This window comes from Cetorhinus maximus, unplaced genomic scaffold (genome assembly GCF_964194155.1).
Source record: "Cetorhinus maximus unplaced genomic scaffold, sCetMax3.hap1.1 HAP1_SCAFFOLD_1070, whole genome shotgun sequence".
Classification (NCBI taxonomy): domain Eukaryota; kingdom Metazoa; phylum Chordata; class Chondrichthyes; order Lamniformes; family Cetorhinidae; genus Cetorhinus; species Cetorhinus maximus.
Window position 1 is genome coordinate 93,875 of NW_027597012.1, and position 19,920 is coordinate 113,794.

Below are 19,920 nucleotides of genomic sequence, written 5' to 3' on the forward strand. Positions count from 1 at the left end.
ACAAACACCGGGTCGATCCCAAACCAATCCCACTGACCCGCTCTCTCCCCATAGCCCTGTATCAATCCCCAACTAATCCCACTGCCCCACTCTCTCCCCATAGCCCTGTATCAATCCCCAAACTAATCCCACTGCCCCGCTCTCTCCCCATAGCCCTGTATCAATCCCCAAACTAATCCCACTGCCCCGCTCTCTCCCCATAGCCCTGTATCAATCCCCAACTAATCCCACTGCCCCGCTCTCTCCCCATAGCCCTGTATCAATCCCAAACCAATCCCACTGCCCCGCTCTCTCCCCATAGCCCTGTATCAATCCCCAACTAATCCCACTGCCCCGCTCTCTCCCCATAGCCCTGTATCAATCCCCAACTAATCCCACTGCCCCGCTCTCTCCCCATAGCCCAGTATCAATCCCCAAACTAATCCCACTGCCCCACTCTCTCCCCATAGCCCTGTATCAATCCCAAACTAATCCCACTGCCCCACTCTCTCCCCCTAGCCCTGTATCAATCCCCAAACTAATCCCACTGCCCCGCTCTCTCCCCATAGCCCTGTATCAATCCCCAAACTAATCCCACTGCCCCGCTCTCTCCCCATAGCCCTGTATCAGTCCCAAACTAATCCCACTGCCCCGCTCTCTCCCCATAGCCCAGTATCAATCCCCAAACTAATCCCACTGCCCCACTCTCTCCCCATAGCCCAGTATCAATCCCCAAACTAATCCCACTGCCCCGCTCTCTCCCCATAGCCCAGTATCAATCCCCAAACTAATCCCACTGCCCCGCTCTCTCCCCATAGCCCTGTATCAATCCCCAAACTAATCCCACTGCCCCGCTCTCTCCCCATAGCCCTGTATCACTCCCAAAACTAATCCCACTGCCCCACTCTCTCCCCATAGCCCTGTATCAATCCCAAACTAATCCCACTGCCCCGCTCTCTCCCCATAGCCCTGTATCAATCCCCAAACTAATCCCACTGCCCCGCTCTCTCCCCATAGCCCTGTATCAATCCCAAACTAATCCCACTGTCCCGCTCTCTCCCCATAGCCCTGTATCAATCCCCAAACTAATCCCACTGCCCCGCTCTCTCCCCATAGCCCTGTATCAATCCCAAACTAATCCCACTGCCCCGCTCTCTCCCCATAGCCCTGTATCAATCCCCAAACTAATCCCACTGCCCCGCTCTCTACCCATAGCCCTGTATCAATCCCCAAACTAATCCCACTACTGACCACCAGAGTAACCGGATTTGGAATTACCGGAGTTGGGATGGATTCGGGATCAGTCTCCGCCGTGTCCCGCTTGACCACAGTGGGTGTGACTTCGACTGGCTGCCTCTGAGGAAACAGAAGGTGGTCGGGGGGGAACGGGTTAGATCAGGCGTCAACATATCCCAGTCCCGGGGGAAGTGACAAAGCTCCTTCCCACTGCGCCGCCGTGGTGACGCTGTTCTGCTTCCGTTGCAATGATACTCGGGGTGTGGGGACGCCAGGCAGAGCCGCGGGTGTCATCCACCCCATTCAGTCCGCTCTCCCCCCGGGGCTGCGTTCCTTCCAGAGCAACAGCGAATGAACCTCCATTGGCTCGGTGCCCCGACACGACAGACTCGAGCCGCATAACCCAGGCTTGACGCTCCCAACCCCACTAACAACTCCTGAGGGAGCGCCGCACTGTCGGAAGGTCAGCGCTGAGGGAGTGCCGCACTGTCGGAGGGTCAGTGCTGAGGGAGCGCCGCACTGTCGGAGGGTCAGTGCTGAGGGAGCGCCGCACTGTGGGAGGGTCAGTGCTGAGGGAGTGCCGCACTGTCGGAGGGTCAGTACTGAGGGAGCGCCGCACTGTCGCAGGGTCAGTACTGAGGGAGCGCCGCACTGTCGGAGGGTCAGTGCTGAGGGAGCGCCGCACTGTCGGAGGGTCAGCGCTGAGGGAGCGCCGCACTGTCGGAGGATCAGTGCTGAGGGAGCGCCGCACTGTCGGAGGGTCAGCGCTGAGGGAGCGCTGCACTGTTGGAGGGTCAGTGCTGAGGGAGCGCCGCAGTGTCGGAGGGTCAGTGCTGAGGGAGCGCCGCACTGTCGGAGGGTCAGTACTGAGGGAGCGCCGCACTGTCGGAGGGTCAGTGCTGAGTTAGCGGCGCACTGTCGGAGGGTCAGTGCTGAGGGAGCGCCGCACTGTCGGAGGGTCAGTGCTGAGGGAGCGCCGCATTGTCGGAGGGTCAGTGTTGAGGGAGCACTGCATTGTCAGAGGGTCAGTGTTGAGGGAGCACTGCATTGTCGGAGGGTCAGTGTTGAGGGAGCACTGCATTGTCGGAGGGTCAGTGTTGAGGGAGCACTGCATTGTCGGAGGGTCAGTGTTGAGGGAGCACTGCATTGTCGGAGGGTCAGTGTTGAGGGAGCACTGCATTGTCAGAGGGTCGGTGCTGAGGGAGCACTGCATTGTCAGAGGGTCAGTGCTGAGGGAGCGCCGCACTGTCAGAGGGTCCCCACTGATGCCTGAGTGAGGAAGGAGGACCTGAGCCAAGCCCGCGCACCCCTCCTAACGCTAAATGCTCGCAGGCTGCGCCGTACCCGTGTCTGCTCGCTGCTGGTCTGTTTGATCACCGAGGGTCGGTCGTGGCTTTCAGGTGCTTTGAGGAACGGCTTCTGTGGAAAGAGAGGAGAGGGAGGTGTGAAGAGCTGGGAAAATCACTCCGATCCACTTGTCAGAATGACGGGAGGGGAGGTGGGTGGGGGGACAGGAGAGAGCGGGGTGGATAGGAGCAGGGAAGGGGCTGCAGTGGAAACCGCTGTGGGGTGTATAGAGGGGACTGCGGTACCAGGATGGCCAAGTGTTGGGGGGCTGCAGATCTCCTGAACCAAGGTCATCAAGCTCTTGAACCAATGCCCTCTTTGATTAACAGAGCTACCCCTCCACCTTTACCCAGATTCCTATTCTACTTGAATGTCAGGTACTCTTCAACTCTTCAATATTAAGGACCGGGTCTATGTTGCCTTGTCACCAGGTCTCTGTAGTTGCTTTCAGATCATATTTAGTTACTTCAGTGTGGGTCATCAATTCATTTACTTTGTTATGAATGCTGCGTCCATTCAGATAGAGAGCCTTTAGTTTTGTCTTTTTGTTACTTTTGTAACATCGAGTCTTGGCTGTTGATGTATTATTAGGTGTTCTCTCTCTGTCCCTTCCTGCCATTCTCTGACCCTCAGTTCTCATGTTACTATTTTGCTCTCCTGTCTTGACTCTACAGCTTGAATTGCTACCTCTACCCAAGCTTGGTGTCCCTCAGCACCTCCTGTTCAGTTTAAAGTCCTCTCTCCTTCCCTGGTTATGTGAGTGGCAGGGAGACTCACCCCAGCACGGCAGAGGTGAAAACCGTCACTACGGGCGAGGCAGAAGCGAGCAGAGGGGAGGCAGGCAAGAGATGGGGGAGTGGTGAGAGAGGGGAGCGGTGAGAGAGGGGAGCGGTGAGAGGGGGGAGCGGTGAGAGAGGGGAGCAGTGAGAGGGGGGAGCGGTGAGAGAGGGGAGCGGCGGTGAGTGAGGGGAGCGGTGAGAGAGGGGAGCGGTGAGAGAGGGGAGCGGTGAGAGAGGGGAGCGGTGAGAGACGGGAGCGGTGAGTGAGGGGAGCGGTGAGAGAGGGGAGCGGTGAGAGAGGGGAGCGGTGAGTGAGGGGAGCGGTGAGAGAGGTGAGCGGTGAGAGGGGGGAGCGGTGAGAGAGGGGAGCGGTGAGAGGGGGGAGCGGTGAGTGAGGGGAACGGTGAGAGAGGGGAGCGGTGAGAGGGGGGAGCGGTGAGAGAGGGGAGCGGTGAGAGAGGGGAGCAGTGAGTGAGGGGAGCGGTGAGAGAGGTGAGCGGTGAGAGGGGGGAGCGGTGAGAGAGGGGAGCGGTGAGAGAGGGGAGCGGTGAGAGAGGGGAGCGGTGAGAGGGGGGAGCGGTGAGTGAGGGGAACGGTGAGAGAGGGGAGCGGTGAGAGGGGGGAGCGGTGAGAGAGGGGAGCGGTGAGAGAGGGGAGCGGTGAGAGAGGGGAGCGGTGAGAGGGGGGAGCGGTGAGTGAGGGGAACGGTGAGAGAGGGGAGCGGTGAGAGGGGGGAGCGGTGAGAGAGGGGAGCGGTGAGAGAGAGGAGCGGTGAGAGAGGGGAGCGGTGAGAGAGAGGAGCGGCGAGAGAGAGGGGAGCGGTGAGAGAGGGGAGCGGTGAGAGAGAGGGCAGTGGTGAGAGAGGGGGGCAGTGAGAGAGGGGAGCGGTGAGAGAGGGGAGGGTGGCAAGAGAGGGGGGAGCGGTGAGGGAGGGGAGCGGTGAGAGAGGGGAGCGGTGAATGTGGGGAGCAGAGAGAGGGGGGAGCGGTGAGAGGGGGGAGCGGTGAGAGAGGGGAGCGGCGAGAGGGGGGAGCGGCGAGAGAGGGGAGCGGCGAGAGAGGGGAGCGGCGAGAGAGGGGAGCGGCGAGAGGGGGGAGCGGTGAGGGAGGGGAGCGGTGAGAGGGGGGAGCGGCGAGAGAGGGGGGAGCGGCGAGAGAGGGGGCCGGAAGGTAATATTCCTGTGGAGTATTGTAGTGGCCCTGTTACCCTGTTAGGGGTTATTCTACATCCCAATTGTTTTGAATATTTAGTTTGTGATTCACATGTTTTTTAATAATATAACTTTTCGTTTAGTGGTCTATAAACATATAAAACAGGAGCAGGAGTAGGCCATTCGGCCCATCGAACCTGCTCTGCCATTCAATAAGATCATGGCTGATCTGTTGAGTTCCACATTCCCATTGACCCCGGTAACCTTCGATTCTCTTGCCTGACAAGAATCTATCTCCCTCGGCCTTATAAATATTCAATGACCCCACCTCCGCCGCCTCCTGAGGCAGAGAGTTCCAAACTCGCACAGCCCTCTGAGAGAAAACATTTCTCCTCATCTGTCCTAAAAGGGCGACCCCTAATTTTAAAACAGTGACCCCCCCCCTAGTTCTGGACTGACCCACAAGAGGAAACGTCCTTTCTGCGCCCACCTTGTCGAGACTGTTCAGGGTCTTATATACTTCAATCAAATCACCCCCTCACTCTCCTAAACTCCAGTGGAAACAAGCCCAGTCTGTCCAACCTTTCCTCATCCAGACAACCCACTCATTCCAGGTCTCAACCCAGTAAACCTCCTCCAATCTGCCTCCAACGCGTTTACATCCTTCCTTAAATAAGGAGACCGAAACTGCGCACAGTATTCGAGGTGCGGTCTCACCGATGCCCTGTACAACTGAAGCATAACATCCTTACTGTTATAAAAACAAAAAAATTGCTGGAAAAACTTAGCAGGTCTGACAGCATGCTGAGTTTTTCCAGCAATTTTCATTTTAGATTTCCAGCATCTGCAGTATTTTGCTTTTATGTTCCATCCCTCTCGCATTAAAGGATAGCATTCCATTAGCCTTCTTAACTACTTGCTCTACTTGCATGACCCACGCACTCGAACACCTGGATCCCTCTGCACTTCGGAATTCTGCAACAGTTCTCCATTTAAGGAATACTCCGCTTTTTTAATCTTCCTGCCAAAGTGAACAACTTCACATTTTCCCACATTGTACTCCATCTGCCACATTTTTTGCCCACTCACTCACCTTATCTACATCCGTCTGCAACCTCCTTATGTCTTCTTCACAACATACTTTCCACCCTATCTTTGCGTCATCTGAAAATTTAGCTGCCATGTCTTCGCTCTCCTCATTGATGTAAACAGTAAAAAGCTGAGGCCCGGGCACTGACCCCTGTGGGACTCCACTTGTCACATCCTGCCAATCAGAAGTAGGCCCATTTATGCCTACTCTCTGCTTTCTATCAGCCAGACAATCTTCTATCCAGGCTAACACGTTACCCCCTACACCATGAGCTTTAATTTCCGCTATAACCTTTGATGTGGCACCTTATCAAATGCCTTCTGGAAATCCAAGTACAGCACATCTACAGGCTCCCCTTTACCCACAGCGCATGTTACTCCTTCAAAGAACTCCAGTAAATTGGTTAAACGTGATTTCCCTTTCACCAAACCATGCAGACTCTTCCCCATTACCTTCAGTTTCTCTAAGTGCCCAGCTACAACCTCCTTAATGATCGATTCTCACACCTTCCCCACGACAGACTGGCCTATGGTTTCCTGTTGTCTGCCTTCCTCCCTTCCTGAATAGAGGGGTTATATTTACTGCTTTCCAGTCTGATGGAACCTTTCCACAATCTAGGGAACTTGGGGAAAATTAACGCCAATGCATCTACGACCTCATCAGCCACCTCTGTTGAGACCCTAGGATGAAACCCATCGGGACCCAGAGACTTGTCAGCCCCCAGCTCCATCAGTTTGCTCAGTCCCACTTCCCCTAGTGATTGTAATTTCACCAAGTTCCCCCCTCTCCCTTCCACCTCCTGATTTACAGCTATGACTGGAATGTCCTTTGTATCCTCTATAGTGAAGACAGAAGCAAAATATTCATTCAATTCATCCGCCATTTCCTTATTATCTCCTATTAACTCCCCACCGTCACTCTCTGGAGGACCAACACTCACTTCACTTACTCTTTTCCTTTTTAAATACCTGTCGAAACTCTTGCTATCCGTTTTTACATTTCTAGCCAGCTTCCTCTCAGGCTCTCATTTCTTACTCCTGATTAACCTTTGAGTCTTCCTCTGCCGTTCTTTATATTCTGACCAACCATCTGCCCCGCCACTCATCTTTGCGCAGTTATATGCTTGTTCCCTCAGTTTGAACCCTGGTAAACATCTAGAGGCAGTTTAGGCTCCACACACACACACACACACACACACACACACACAGTCTTTAGATAATTGCAGTTCAAAAGGTAACATGTTTACTTATAAAAATCAGAGCAAAGGAGTGAAAAGTCCCTGTTCTCTACCCCAGAGGGCGTACTGAGTTAAAGGACTGAAGATGTGGGAACATCGGAGCAGGAGTAGGCCATTCAGCCCATCGAGCCTGCTCCGCCCTTCAATGCAATCATGACTGGCCGTCCACTTCAATCGCTTTTCTCCCCACACTGTCCCCATCTCCCTGTATGTGGTTGGTATTTATCAATATCTGCTTCAAGATACGCTCAGTGACTGAGCTTCCACCCAGGGGTACAGAGTTCCAAAGATTCCCAACCCTCGGAGTAAAAAGGTTTCCCCTCATCTCGGTCCTTAAGTGGCTTTCTCCCTTATTTTGAAATTGTGCCCCCTTGGTTCTATACTCCCCGACCACCTTACCTGCACCTACCCCTGTCCATCCCTTTCAATATTTTGTAGGTTTCAATGAGATCACGCCTCATTCTTCGAAACTCTATTATAGAGAATACAGGCCCAGTTTCCCCAACCTCTCTTCATAAGACAGTCCCGTCATCGCCGGAATAGGTCTGATGTCCCTTTGTTGCACTCCCTCTATGGCAATCATGTCCTTCCTAAGGTAAGGGGACCATAGCGCTCCAGGTGCGGCCTAACCAAGGTCCTGTACAACTGAAGCAAGGTTTCACTACCCCTGTCCTCCAATCCTCTTGCGGTAAAGGCTAACATACCACCAGCCTTCCTCATGGCCTGCTGCAACCTGGGGGAGGTGGTGGTACAGTGGTATTGTCGCTGGACTGGTAATCCAGAGACCCTCAGGTTCGAATCCCACCATTTCGAATTTAAATTCAATAAAAATCTGGAATGAAAAGTCTAACGATGACCACAAAACTATTGTCGATTGTTGTTATGTTATTAAGAAAAAAACCCCATCTGGTTCACTAATGTCCTTCAGGGAAGAAAATCTTCGGTCCTTACCCGGTCTGACCTACATGCGACTCCAACAATGTCGTTGGCTCTTAAACAAAAGAAAAAGTGACTTATTGACGTGGATACCCTTTGGTACATCTACACTTTCGAAACTCTAAACCGTGAAGTCTTCGGCTATTCCAGTAAAAGGGATGAATTATTCACGTGGTTTCCCGGAGCTTTGGAATTAGAAGGTGAGGCCATTTGCATTTCTACCTGGGAACAGGCCGTGCGTGTGTCACGGTGCCGTGGGGATGGGTGGAGCCAAGCGGGATCCGTTGGTTTCGAGTCTGTCTTTGGGAATTCAGGTTGCGCAGGGTCAGCAGGCGAGACTGGTTGACGTGGTCGTTTTGGTGGCACGGAACTCGAGTGTTGCCGAGAAAAAGGGACATGTCGAAGCTTTTCCTCTTGGGACTCATCAGGACACTTCGCAAGAATTACCCACATAAGGGGAAAACAACAATTTATACTGCACGTGAAGAGAGTGCTTGACTGGTTGGCAAGTGGATTCTGATTGGTGGAGGCAATACCGGTTGGTGGGTGGAAAAAGCAGCTAAGAGACGGTGTCAGCTTTGGGTCTCAAGGGGCTTGTGGTTACGTCACCCCCTTGGAAGTTGGGAGAGATAAAGCCAGGCCTGCACCTAAAAGTACAGTAAACGCTAGATCTATCGTCCACGACGCAGCCACTGACTGGCAGCTGGTACTCAACGTACCAACCAAGAGGAGACACGGCCGGAAGGTTTCTTTAGCTGGGCGATGAAGGAAGAAATCTACAGTGATCCTCAGGGAAAGGTGGTTAACCTCAATGCAGCTGGAAGCAATGAGCATGTTGGAAACCACAGCCGCGGGGTCAGTGGAAACCAAGGGTGTTTCCTGATGTTTAAGTCGCTGCGCAGGGGAGGCCGGTGCCGGAGCTGGTGGAACCCAGAGTCGTGAGGTCGGTGAAGAAGCTGATGGAAAGGAGCCCCGTGAAATAGGAGCAGGGGGGGAGGCCATTCGGCCCGTCGAGCTTGCTCTGCCATTCGATTAGATCATGGCTGATCACCGCTCGACGCCACTTTCCGGCGCTACCCCCTCGATGCCACTTTCCCGCGCTACCCCCTCGATGCCACTTTCCCACGCTACCCCCTCGATCCACTTTCCCACGCTACCCCCTCCCCCCAAAACTGTGGATGTCATTAGAGTCCAGTCGATTTCTCTCTCCCCCCTCCCCTAGAGCCTGCTCCACCGTTCAACCCGGCCCAATTACAGGGAGGCGGTGGCGTAGTGGGTATTCCAGAGACCCAGGGCGATGCTCTGGGGGGGGTGGGGGGCGGGTTCGAATCCCACCACGGCAGATGGTGGAAATTCGAATGCAGTGGTAAGAAAATCTGCAATTGAAAATCTAATAATGACCCATGAAACCATTGTCCATTGTCGTCAAAACCCAGCTGGGTTCACTCATGCCCCTTTAGGGAAGAATATCTGCTGTCCTTACCTAGTCTGGCCTACACGTGACTCCAGACCCACAGCGATGCTCTTAAAATGCCCTCTGAACAAGGGCAATTAGGGATGGGCAATAAATGCTGGGCCTAGCCAGCGGCGCCCACATCCCGGGAACGAATAATAAAAAAAAAATATGGCTGATCTGATTGTAACCTCCCACCTATCCCAATAACCTTTCACCCCCTCCCTTGTTTATCAAGAATCTATCCAGCTCGGCCTTAAACATGTTCAAAGGCTCTGCTCCCACCGCCCTTTGAGGAAGGGAATTCCCAAGACTCACGACCTTCAGGGAAATGGGCGACCCCTTATTTTTTATACGTGCTCAGTGACTGAGCTTCCACAGCTCTCTGGGGTAGAGAGTTCCAGAGATTCACCACCCTCGGAGTGAAGAAATCCTTCCTCATCTCAGTCCTAAATGGCCCGGCTCTTATTCTGAGACTGTGTCCCCTGGTTCTCGACTACCCCCAGCCTGCGGCAAACATCCTTCCTGAATCTACCCTGTCACGGCCTCTTAGAATATTGTAGGTTTTAATGAGATCACCTCTCATTCTTCTAGAGAACACAGGCCCAGTCTCCTCTCCTCACTGGACAACCCCACCATCCCAGGGATGAGTCTGGCGAACCTCTGTTGCACTCCCTCCATGGCAAGTACATCCTTCCTTAGAATAAGGAGACCTAAACTGCGCACAATACTCCGGGTGCAGTCGCACCAAGGGTCTATACAACTGCAGCAAGACATCTTCGCTCCTGTACTTGGATCCCCTCACAACGATGGCCAACGTACCACTGGCCTCCCTGACCGCTCGCTGCCTTAGCATGCTGGCTTTTAGTGACTTACGAACAAGGGCACCCAGGTCCCCCCTTTCGGACTCCCAGCATTTCCCGACCTCTCCCCCATTTAAGAAATGCCCTGTTTTTTTTTTCTACCAAAGGGGATAACTTCACACACGTATTCACGTTATGTTCCATCTGCCACGTTCTAGCCCACTCGCTTAGCCTGCCCAAGGCCTCCCTCGAAGCCTCCACACAGCTAACACTGCCACCCAGCTTGGAGTTGTCAGCAAATTTGGAAATAATCGCACTTGGCAATCTCCTACTTTGGGAGAGAAACCAAGAGTGAATTCCAGAGACCAGTGCCATACCTTTGGAGCTGGTCCCAGGAAAAGTGAACGAGCCTTAAAGATTGTGTACGATAAGGGAGCCACTGGGATCGAGTAAGAAATAGTTCATAGCTTAAATCTTTATAAGCTATAGTTAATAGTGTGTTGATAGTTAATAATGATACGCACTTATTTCTAGCACGTGATTGCTAGAAGCTACATGTATTAATAGAGGGCCCTGTTTTTTTGCAGACAGAATGCGCCCCTTTCAACTGAACAAAACAGGGGACAGCCACTCCCTGGTTCATTCCCCGGGGCCTTGACAAATGAGAGTCAATTTGCCCGGTTTGGATTTAAACAAAGCCTGGCAGTTAACTGTCAGTCATCAGTCAACTGGTGCATTCTTCGTGGCCATGCCTCTGCCAGAGTCCACTTCCCAACCAATCGGCACTCTCTTCTCATGAAGTACAAATTGTTGTTCCCTTTCCGTCCGATATCCTTGCGCATTGTCCTGACGCACACAAGGCGCAAACCTTCAACAACATGTCCCATTTTTTCGGGCAATACGAGTTCCGTACCACCAAACGACGAATAGGAATTACTTGGTTTTATTCTTTTGTATGTACAATAGGGTTTGGTTTTGTCACAAAAATTTTAGTCCTGTCAGTTAATTGCTGGCTGATCGGATCATTTCCTCAAGGCTGCGTTTTTCTGCCAACGCCTTGCAGGCGCAGCTGTACGCTGATGACAGGCCCAGGTTAACGGCTGCCATCTTTATAGGGGGCAATGGGCAGCAGGGCACATCCACTGCCGCCATGTTTATAGGGGGCAATGTGTAGTAGGGCGCATCCATGGCCGCCATCCTTATAGGGGGCAATGGGCAGCAGGGCGCATCCATGGCTGCCATCTTAATAGGGGGCAATGTGCAGCAGGGCACATCCACTGCCACCATCTTTATAAGGGGTAATGGGCAGCAGGGTACATCCACTGCCTCCATCTTTATAAGGGGCAATGGGCAGCAGGGTACATCCACTGCCTCCATCTTTATAAGGGGCAATGGGCAGCAGGGTACATCCACTGCCGCCATCTTTATAGGGGGCAATGGGCAGCAGGGCCCATTCACGGCCGCCATATTTATAGGGGGCAATGGGCAGCGGGGTACATCCACAGCCGCCATCTTTATAGGGGGCAATGGGCAGCAGGGTACATCCACGGCCGCCATCTTTATAGGGGGCAATGGGCAGCAGCGTACATCCACTGCCGCCATCTTAATAGGGGGCAATGGGCAGCGGGGTACATCCACTGCCGCCATCTTTATAGGGGGCAATGGGCGGCAGCGTACACCCACGGCCGCCATCTTTATAGGGGGCAATGGGCAGCAGAGCCCATCCACGGCCTCCATCTTTATAGGGGGCAATGGGCAGCAGGGTACATCCACGGCCGCCATCTTTATAGGGGGCAATGGGCAGCAGGGCTCATCAACGGCCGCCATCTTTATAGGGGGCAATGGGCAGCAGTGTCGCTCCACGACACAGAATGTCGCGAATTCCTATCCGGGACCCGCAGCGTTGGGATTTTGGAAACTCCTTTCACGGGCGGTTCGAAAGGGAGGTCTCGCAGACGGGAGACGAAACCCTTTTCCTTGCGGGATACTCTAACTCTCCGGCTGCTCGGCGTTGCTGAGCTCTGGCCCGCCGTCCCCGGCGACGTTAAGCGGCTCGCCGCGATTGCCAGGCTTACCCTGCTGCGAGGGCGGGACTTTCGAGACGCCAACCTGACCGCGCGGGGTAGGGTGTCCCGGCGCCGGGAGGGCTATCGTTTCCCCCCGCCTGCAAACCATTCCCTCCCGCTTCGGCCACTCCGAGGTTCCAGGCTGCTGTCTCCGGCAGCGTCGGTCCCTGGGCTTCCGCGTGGGCACAGGATGGGTCCCGGCCACCTTGCGTTGGCAGTGGGGGGGGGAGGGGGCACACGAGTTTCTTTCAACGTTAACGGGCCCGAAACAGGGTGGCAACACCCTCACCCTCGCTCCAGTCCAGAGTTCGCCCGTATCCCGCCACACCCCCAAAAGAAAACGCTGTGGATGTTGGTTGGGGTCGGGGGGGTTGGGCTGGTGGCTGGGGGGGGGGTGGGTGCTGAAGATATGTTTTTTTAAAATCGGGGAAGGGCTTCGAAAGGGGAAGAGGCCAAGAGAGGAAAGCGGGGTCCAGGTGCTTTATTTAAAAACTCATTTTAGGGGGTGTGAGGCCAGTCCCAGCATTTGTTGCCCATCCTTAATTGACCCCTTGAGAAGGTGGGGGGTGAGCCGCCTTCTTGAGCCGCTGCAGTCCCCGTGTGGTGTAGGTACACCCACCGTGCTGTTAGGGAGGGAGTTCCAGGGTTTTGACCCAGCGACAGTGAAGGAACGGCCGATATATTCCCAAGTCGGGATGGTGAGGGGCTCGGAGGGGAACTTGCAGGTGGTGGTGTTCCCCGTGCGTCTGCTGCCCTTGTCCTTCTAGGTGGTAGAGGTGGTGGGTGTTTGGGCGGCACTGTCGAAGGAGCCTTGGCGCCGATGGGCGGTGATCGAATTTAATCTCCGGGGACCTGTGGGGACTGCCCTGCACCGGGTCCGGGGTGGGGGAGGGTGGGGGTGGGGAGGGGAAGAGAGGAGGAAACAAAGGAAGCTTTGAGAACTGGGACTGCACAGCCCACGAGCAGCGAAAGGAGGGCCCACAAACGGAACAAGGCAGGGCAGTGTTAGACAGAGCACAGGCCGAGCTCCACAGCCCTGGGAACCAGCAGGGGTTGGGCAACACAGCCTCGGAGGAATGCCAAGGAGCAGGGAGACAGAACGCGAGCCAGCAAGGGAGTGAGGGAGGGAGGGAGGGAGGGAGCAGGGAGGAGCAGAGGCAGGTCGAGGTGCGGTAAGACAGGGTGAAAGAATCATTTTGTCCAGTTCAAGGCACCGCACTTTAGGAAGGATGTGAAGGCTTTAGAGAGAGAAAGAGAGAGAGAGAGAGAGAGAGAAGGGGGGGAGAGAGAGAGAGAGAGAGAGAGAGAGAGTGAGAGAGAGAGAGAGAGAGAGAGAAGGGGGTAGAGAGAGAGACAGAGAGAGAGAGACGGGGGGGAGAGAGAGAGAGAGAGAAGGGGGGCAGAGAGAGAGAGAGAGAAGGGAGAGAGGGGGGAGAGAGAGAGAGAGAGAGAGAAGGGAGAGAGGGGAGAGAGAGAGAGAGAGAGAAGGGAGAGAGTGAGACAGAGAGAGAGAGCCAGAGAGGGAGAGAGAGAGAGAGAGAGAGGGAGAGAGGGAGCCAGAGAGGGAGAGAGGGAGGGAGAGAGAGATAGTTAGAGAGAGAGAGAGAGAGAGAGAGAGAGAAAGGGAGATAGACAGAGAGAGAGAGAAAGGGAGATAGACAGAAAGAGAGAGAAAGGGAGAGAGGGAGCCAGAGAGAGAGAGAGAGAGAAAGGGAGAGAGAGAGGGAGAGAGAGAGAGAGGGGGAGAGGAGAGAGAGATGAGAGGGAGGGAGGGAGGGAGGGAGGGAGGGAGGGAGGGAGGGAGGGAGGGAGAGAGAGGGGGGGGAGAGAGAGAGAGAGAGAGAGAGAGAGAGGGAGAAAGTGAAGAAAAGATTGACGAGGATGGTTCCAGGGATGAGGGAGTTCAGTTCCGTGGATGGATTGGAGAAGTTGGGACTGTTCTCCTTGGAGGAGAGAAGGTCGAGATAAGATAAGGGGAGAGGGGGATGGAGAGAGGGGGAGGGTAGGAGTGAGGAAGAGGGAGCGGGGGGGGGAGGGAGCAAGGGGGAGGGAGAGAGAGGGAGAGGGAGGTGGGGGATATAGGGGGCGGATAGAGGGGGGCAGCTAGAGGGGGGCCGATGTGGGTTGGGAGGGGGGGGGAGAGAGAGGGGGGAGAGAGGAGGAGGCAGACGCGGAGGGGGTGGAATAGAGTGGGGGGAGGGGGAGGGGGAGGGTGAGGGAGCGAGGGGGAGGGATTGAGAGGGAGGGGGCGAGAGGGAGTGGGGTAGAGAAGTGAGGGGGGAAGAGGGTCAGAGAGAGGAGGGGGGACAGTAAGTTGATCCCTTACCTCTGGTGTTCCAGGGGTGATGACCTTGTCTTCGGCCGTGTCCACACTGCGCTGGGGAGACTCTGTCCGAGCTTGTGAGGATTCTGCAGCCTCCAGTGTCTCCGCCTGTCAGAACAGTGAGAAACCCAATCAGTACACTGGCAGCGGGCATCGGACCCACACCCCACCTCCCTCCGCCGACCGGTCACCCACAACCTGCGGCTGATCGGCTGCGGGAGGAGCTCCCTTTGATCAGGCGCTGCCGGCCAGCCGCCGACCCCTGCTGGGATCCAGCCCGCTCCCTCTGGGTAACGGGTGCCCGGTGACCGCCCGACAGCCGATGCCGGCGGGCCCTTCGACTGGGGGAGGCGGCGCGCGGTCCAGCCCGATTTCACTCCTGGGGCTCGAGGGGGGAGAAATCTGCAGCCAGGGGCCGTGGGATAGGGGAAGCTAATTCCAGCCCCCATCTCAGAGCCTGTGCCTCCGGCCCCAACAGTTAATCCATCGCACAAACGTAAGGGACCGACGCATGGGTTACAGGGGCCCTGAAAGCGCAGGGAGGGCCTGGGTTAAGGGGTGGGCGGGCACGTGGGCACAGCTGGGTAGAAGGATCTGAGGTGACTGGGAAGTGGTCAGCGGTGGGGGGGGGGGGTTGGGTGGGGCTGAGGCCTCTCTTGTTACTTTAGAGGAATGTGCTCTCTTTTTATTATGGGGTCTCCGGGGTAGGACTGGAAGCCCAGGAACAGGCCACTCGGCCCCTCTGCTCCATTCTGTGTGTTTCAGCCCCCCCACACCCAGCCTCCTCCCACCCTCCCTACTCCATCTCCACCCCCTATCCCCCGAATCCTTCTATTCCTCTCCCCCCCTCGTGTGTTTATCCAGCTCCTTAAACACATCGACACGATTCACCTCCACCCCCTCCCTGTGGGAGCGAGTTCCACACTCTCCCCGCTCTCCGGGTAAAGACCTTTCTCCTGAATTCCTCCCCCACCGATTGGATTAGTGACTGGTTTATATTAATGGCTCCCCCGCCGCCCTAATTCTGGTCTCTCCGTCCCCCCACAAGTGGAAACATCTTCTCTACGTCGACCCTATCGAAACCCCCTCCGTCGTTTTAAAGAGCTCGATCGGGTCACCCCGCCTCAGCCTGCTCCGAGGACAGCGGAGGCATGTGACCACCGCCGCCCGGAGGTTACACTCCAAGCCCAGCACCACCCCCCCTACCCCGACCCCGGGAATACGCCGCTCTGTCCCTCCGTCGGGGCTGGGTCAAGATCCCGGAACTGCCCCTCAACCCTCACCGCCCTGCGGGCCGCCCCAAGGGCAGGGGCAGCTCACCGCTGCCATCTAAAAGGGGGGCGGGGTGGGGGGAGGGGGGGGGGGTGTGGCAACACGGGATGGGCTCGCCTAGCTCCGCCTCCCCCCCAAACCCCACCCACCCACCAAAACACCACCTCGCCGCCCCACCTCCCCTCGTCTGCGCCTCGGTAGCCTCCTGTGACGTGCGGTACACACCCGGGTAGGGTCTGCCCAATCGGCGGACTCCGAGGGCTCCTCCCCCACGGTCTCCACCTCGGGTGCCTGGGCGGACGCCTGCCAAATCTTCCTCTTCCTCGCCACCTGAATGACCCGCGCCACCTTGCGGCTGGCAAAGATGTTCTCCTTCCAGTGCCGACGCCCGCTCCTGTAACCTTGCTCCTTCCAATCTGGCCATGGGCTCTGTCCCCCCAGCAGTTCCCGAGGGAGTAGCCGCTTCTGCACAGAAATATACAAGAGCGAGCAAGACTATGAAACAGATAGATAACGCGTAGACCCCGTTTCCACGCCCCCCCCACCCCCCAGCTGCTACGCGGGTCCCACGGATTAGCGGCGGTGGAGAGAGGCTGGAATCGGTTGGCCTAACCCGACCTGGGGATTGCGGGCGTCGCTGGCAAGGCCTAGAACTTACTGCACCCACCCCCACCCCCCCCCGCCAAGTCCAGCACTGATGGCTTCCCGGGGCCATTTCACAGGGCAGTTAAAGAGTCGTCTGCACTGAACTCTCAGAACGATCCAGTTCCACTCCACAGGCTCCATCCTTATAATCCACGCGGTCAATACTGAGGGAGCGCCGCACTGTCGGAGGGTCGGCGCTGAGGGAGCGCCGCACTGTCGGAGGGTCAGTGCTGAGGGGGCGCCGCGCTGTCGGAGGGTCGGCGCTGAGGGAATGCCGCACTGTCGGAGGGTCAGTGCTGAGGGAGCGCCGCACTGTCGGAGGGTCAGTGCTGAGGGAGCGCCGCACTGTCGGAGGGTCAGTGCTGAGGGAGCACCGCACTGTCGGAGGGTCAGTGCTGAGGAGCGCCGCACTGTCGGAGGGTCAGTGCTGAGGAGCACCGCACTGTCGGAGGGTCAGTGCTGAGGGAGCACCGCACTGTCCGAGGGTCAGTGCTGAGGGAGCGCCGCACTGTCCGAGGGTCAGTGCTGAGGGAGTGCCGCACTGTCGGAGGGTCAGTGCTGAGGAGTGCCGCACTGTCGGAGGGTCAGCGCTGAGGGAGCGCCGCACTGTCGGAGCTGAGGGAGCGCCGCGCTGTCGGAGGGTCGGCGCTGAGGGAGCGCCGCACTGTCGGAGGGTCAGTGCTGAGGGAGCGCTGCACTGTCGGAGGGTCAGTGCTGAGGGAGCGCCGCACTGTCGGAGGGTCGGCGCTGAGGGAGCGCCGCACTGTCGGAGGGACGGTGCTGAGGGAGCGCCGCACTGTCGGAGGTGCTGTCTTTTGGGATGAGACATTAATCCTGGGGGTCCTGTCTTCTCTTTCAGGGTGGATGCAAACTATCCCAAGGCGGAGTTGTGGGAGGGAGGGGGCGGTGTGGTTGGCGGGGTGGAGTTCTCCCGGACCTGGCTCAATACCGTATCGCTGCTTGTGGGATCTTGCTGTGCTAAAAATTGGCTGCCACCTTTCCTGCAACAATGACTAGACTTCAAAAGGACCTAATCGGTGGTAACGCACCACGGGGACATCCGGATGTAACGGAGATGCGGTGGAAGAGTGAGTCTGTCTTTCCTTACAGAACAGGTAGCGTTGAGGGGAGAGCGACCCAGAATTTCACCTGGGATGGTCATAATGGCACTGAAGGAGGCCATTCTGTCCATCGGCTCCCGGTCAGCCGTGGACCTTCAGTTGTGTGGACAGACGAGAGAAGCTGGGATTGTTCTACTCGGAGCAGAGGAGACCCTGTTGATTGTATAACAATTGCATGCGGGTGGTGGGGTATCGAGTGGGGATTCTCCGGTGCCCCGATGAATAGGGACACGCCGACTGTGGTGGAGGCGTTAGGAGGCGCGCGCTTGTCGTGCGCACCCCCCGTAAAACAAAAGCTTGTAAGTGTGTAAAGATTGGCTCCAGTTGTATCCTTCGCCGCCTGGCTTCCCGGGAACAGAACGAGATTTAATCGAGAGCGTTCAAAATCACGAGGGGGGGGGTTTCGATCAGGTCAATGAGGAGCTGTTCTACGTGGCGGAGGGGGGTTGGTAACCAGAGAGGGGGGGGGGGGGGTCACGGGAGCGAAGAGAATAGGCAAAGGAACCGGGGGTGGGGGCTGGGATGAGTGGGGAAACGAGGAGAGTTTTATTATTGGTTGGACGCGGCGAGTTGTGCTGATCTGGAAGGCGCAGAAACAGATTCCCGCTCGGAAAGGGTGGTGCGGAGGGTGGGGTGGAATTGGGAGATGGAGGAAAGGCAGGAACTGGTTGGTGGGGGGTAAGTGGGGGATTAACTGGGTAGCGAGCTGAGCTAGCACAGGCGAGATGGGGGCTGAACGACATTAGCGGGACGAGCGGTCTCAGCGCAGCAAGAGGGAGAGGGAGAGGGGAGGGGGAGGGAGAGGGGAGGAAGAGGGGGAGGAAGAGGGGGAGGGGGAGAGGGAGAGAGAGGGGGAGGGGGAGAGGGAGAGAGAGGGGGAGGGGGAGGGAGAGGGAGAGGGGGAGGGAGAGGGGGAGACGGAGAGGGAGAGGGGGAGGGGGAGGGAGAGGGAGAGGGGGAGGGGGGAGGGAGAGAGGGAGAGAGGAGGGAGGGAGAGAGAGAGGGGGAGGGGGAGAGGGAGAGGGGGAGGGAGAGGGGAGAGTGGGAGAGGGGGAGAGGGGAGAGAGGGAGAGGGAGAGGGGAGGGGGGGAGAGAGGGGGAGGGAGAGGGAGAGGGGGAGAGGGAGAGAGGGAGAGGGAGAGGGAGGAGAGGGGGGGAGGGGGAGGGGGGGAGAGGGGGGGAGGGGGTAGGGGGAGAGAGAGGGGAGGGAGAGGGAGAGGGGGAGGGAGAGGGAGAGAGGGAGAGCGGGAGGGGGGGAGGGAGAGGGAGAGGGGGGAGAGGAAGAGTGAGAGGGAGAGGGAGAGAGGGAGGGGGAGAGAGAGAGGGGAGAGGGAGAGGGGGAGGGGGGAGGGAGAGGGGAGAGTGGGAGAGGGGGAGGGGGAGAGGGGAGAGGAGAGAGAGAGGGGGAGAGGGGGAGGGGGGGAGGGGAAGAGGAGAGAGAGAGGGGAGAGGAGAGGGGGAGGGGGGGAGGGGAAGAGGAGAGAGAGAGGGAGAGGGAGAGGGGGAGGGGGGGAGGGAGGAGAGAGATGTCAGGTAAGAGGCTCACGGATGCAAACTGTAAGCACTGTTTCCAGAGGCACTTCTGCCTGAGTGTGTTGCAGCCCCCGAACTTGGCCTTGTCCTTGCAGAAGTCGCAGGCCCCGCAGTCCATGGGCCTCAGGCAGGCCTCGCACTCCCACAGCTGCGGTTATTCCGTCTGGTCCGCTGCTCTTCAGCTGTCGGGGGGGGGACCAAGGGCAAAGGGGTCAGTCAGGGGACTCAGCACCAACCCCACCGCCCGCCAGCCCCCCACCCACCCACGCTTCGTAGGTCAACTCAAGGTCACGGGGGGTGGGGAGGACACGCAAAGCTCATGCAAGCAGCCCAGGCACAGACAAGCTAATAGGGCGAGGGGTAGGAGAGGCCGCCTCACCTGGTTGAGCAGGACAGTGAGTGGGGGAGGGGTGTGAGGGGGGGGAGAGTGGGAAAAGGAGCCGAGAGCGATGGTGGGAGGGATGGGTGACAAGGCCAGGGCGATGGCGGGGTGGGAGAGCACAGGGGAGGCGAGGGAGCCAAGTCGGAGAGTGAAGGGAGATCGAGGGCGGGCGGGGAGCAGGGTCAAGAGAGAGAGGAGGGGGGCGGAGTCGGGAAAAGGGGCTGGGGAATGGAGTCATATGGAGAGAAGGGAAAGGTCAAACAAAGGAAAGGTTGAAAGCGAGGGTGTGGAAGAGGGAAGAGAGCAGGTGAGGGCGTGGGGAGAGAGAGCGGGTGAGAGAGTGCGGGAGAGAGAGAGCGGGTGAGGGGAGAAAGAGAGAGCAGGTGAGGGGAGAAAGAGAGAGAGCGGGTGAGGGCGCGGGGGGGGAAGAGATAGAGCGGGCGAGGGGAGGGAGAGAGAGCGGGTGAGGGGAGGGAGAGAGAGCGGGTGAGGGGAGGGAGAGAGACCGGGTGAGGGGAGAAAGAGAGAGAGCGGGTGAGGGGAGGGAGAGAGAGCGGGCGAGGGCGCA

The 19,920-nt window shown here is 57.4% G+C and overlaps 1 protein-coding gene across 3 annotated transcripts in view; it reads right to left on the reverse strand.

Moving 5' to 3' along the window:
- The window catches only part of mbd1a (methyl-CpG binding domain protein 1a), a 33,952-nt gene extending 14,844 nt beyond the window's left edge, over window positions 1-19,108 (reverse strand). For 2 of the 3 annotated variants that reach the window (XM_078536286.1, XM_078536285.1), the window contains exons 1-5: window positions 18,984-19,108; window positions 15,897-16,136; window positions 14,403-14,507; window positions 2,560-2,634; window positions 1,258-1,335 (exon numbers count right to left, since the gene is read on the reverse strand). In XM_078536286.1, coding sequence (XP_078392412.1) covers window positions 1,258-1,335; window positions 2,560-2,634; window positions 14,403-14,507; window positions 15,897-16,136; window positions 18,984-19,088 — 603 coding nt within the window. In that variant the 5' untranslated portion in view covers window positions 19,089-19,108. The remainder of the gene's footprint in view (window positions 1-1,257; window positions 1,336-2,559; window positions 2,635-14,402; window positions 14,508-15,896; window positions 16,137-18,983) is intronic. The other variant, XM_078536287.1, reaches the window with a different exon arrangement.
- Window positions 19,109-19,920: the final 812 nt, after the last annotated feature.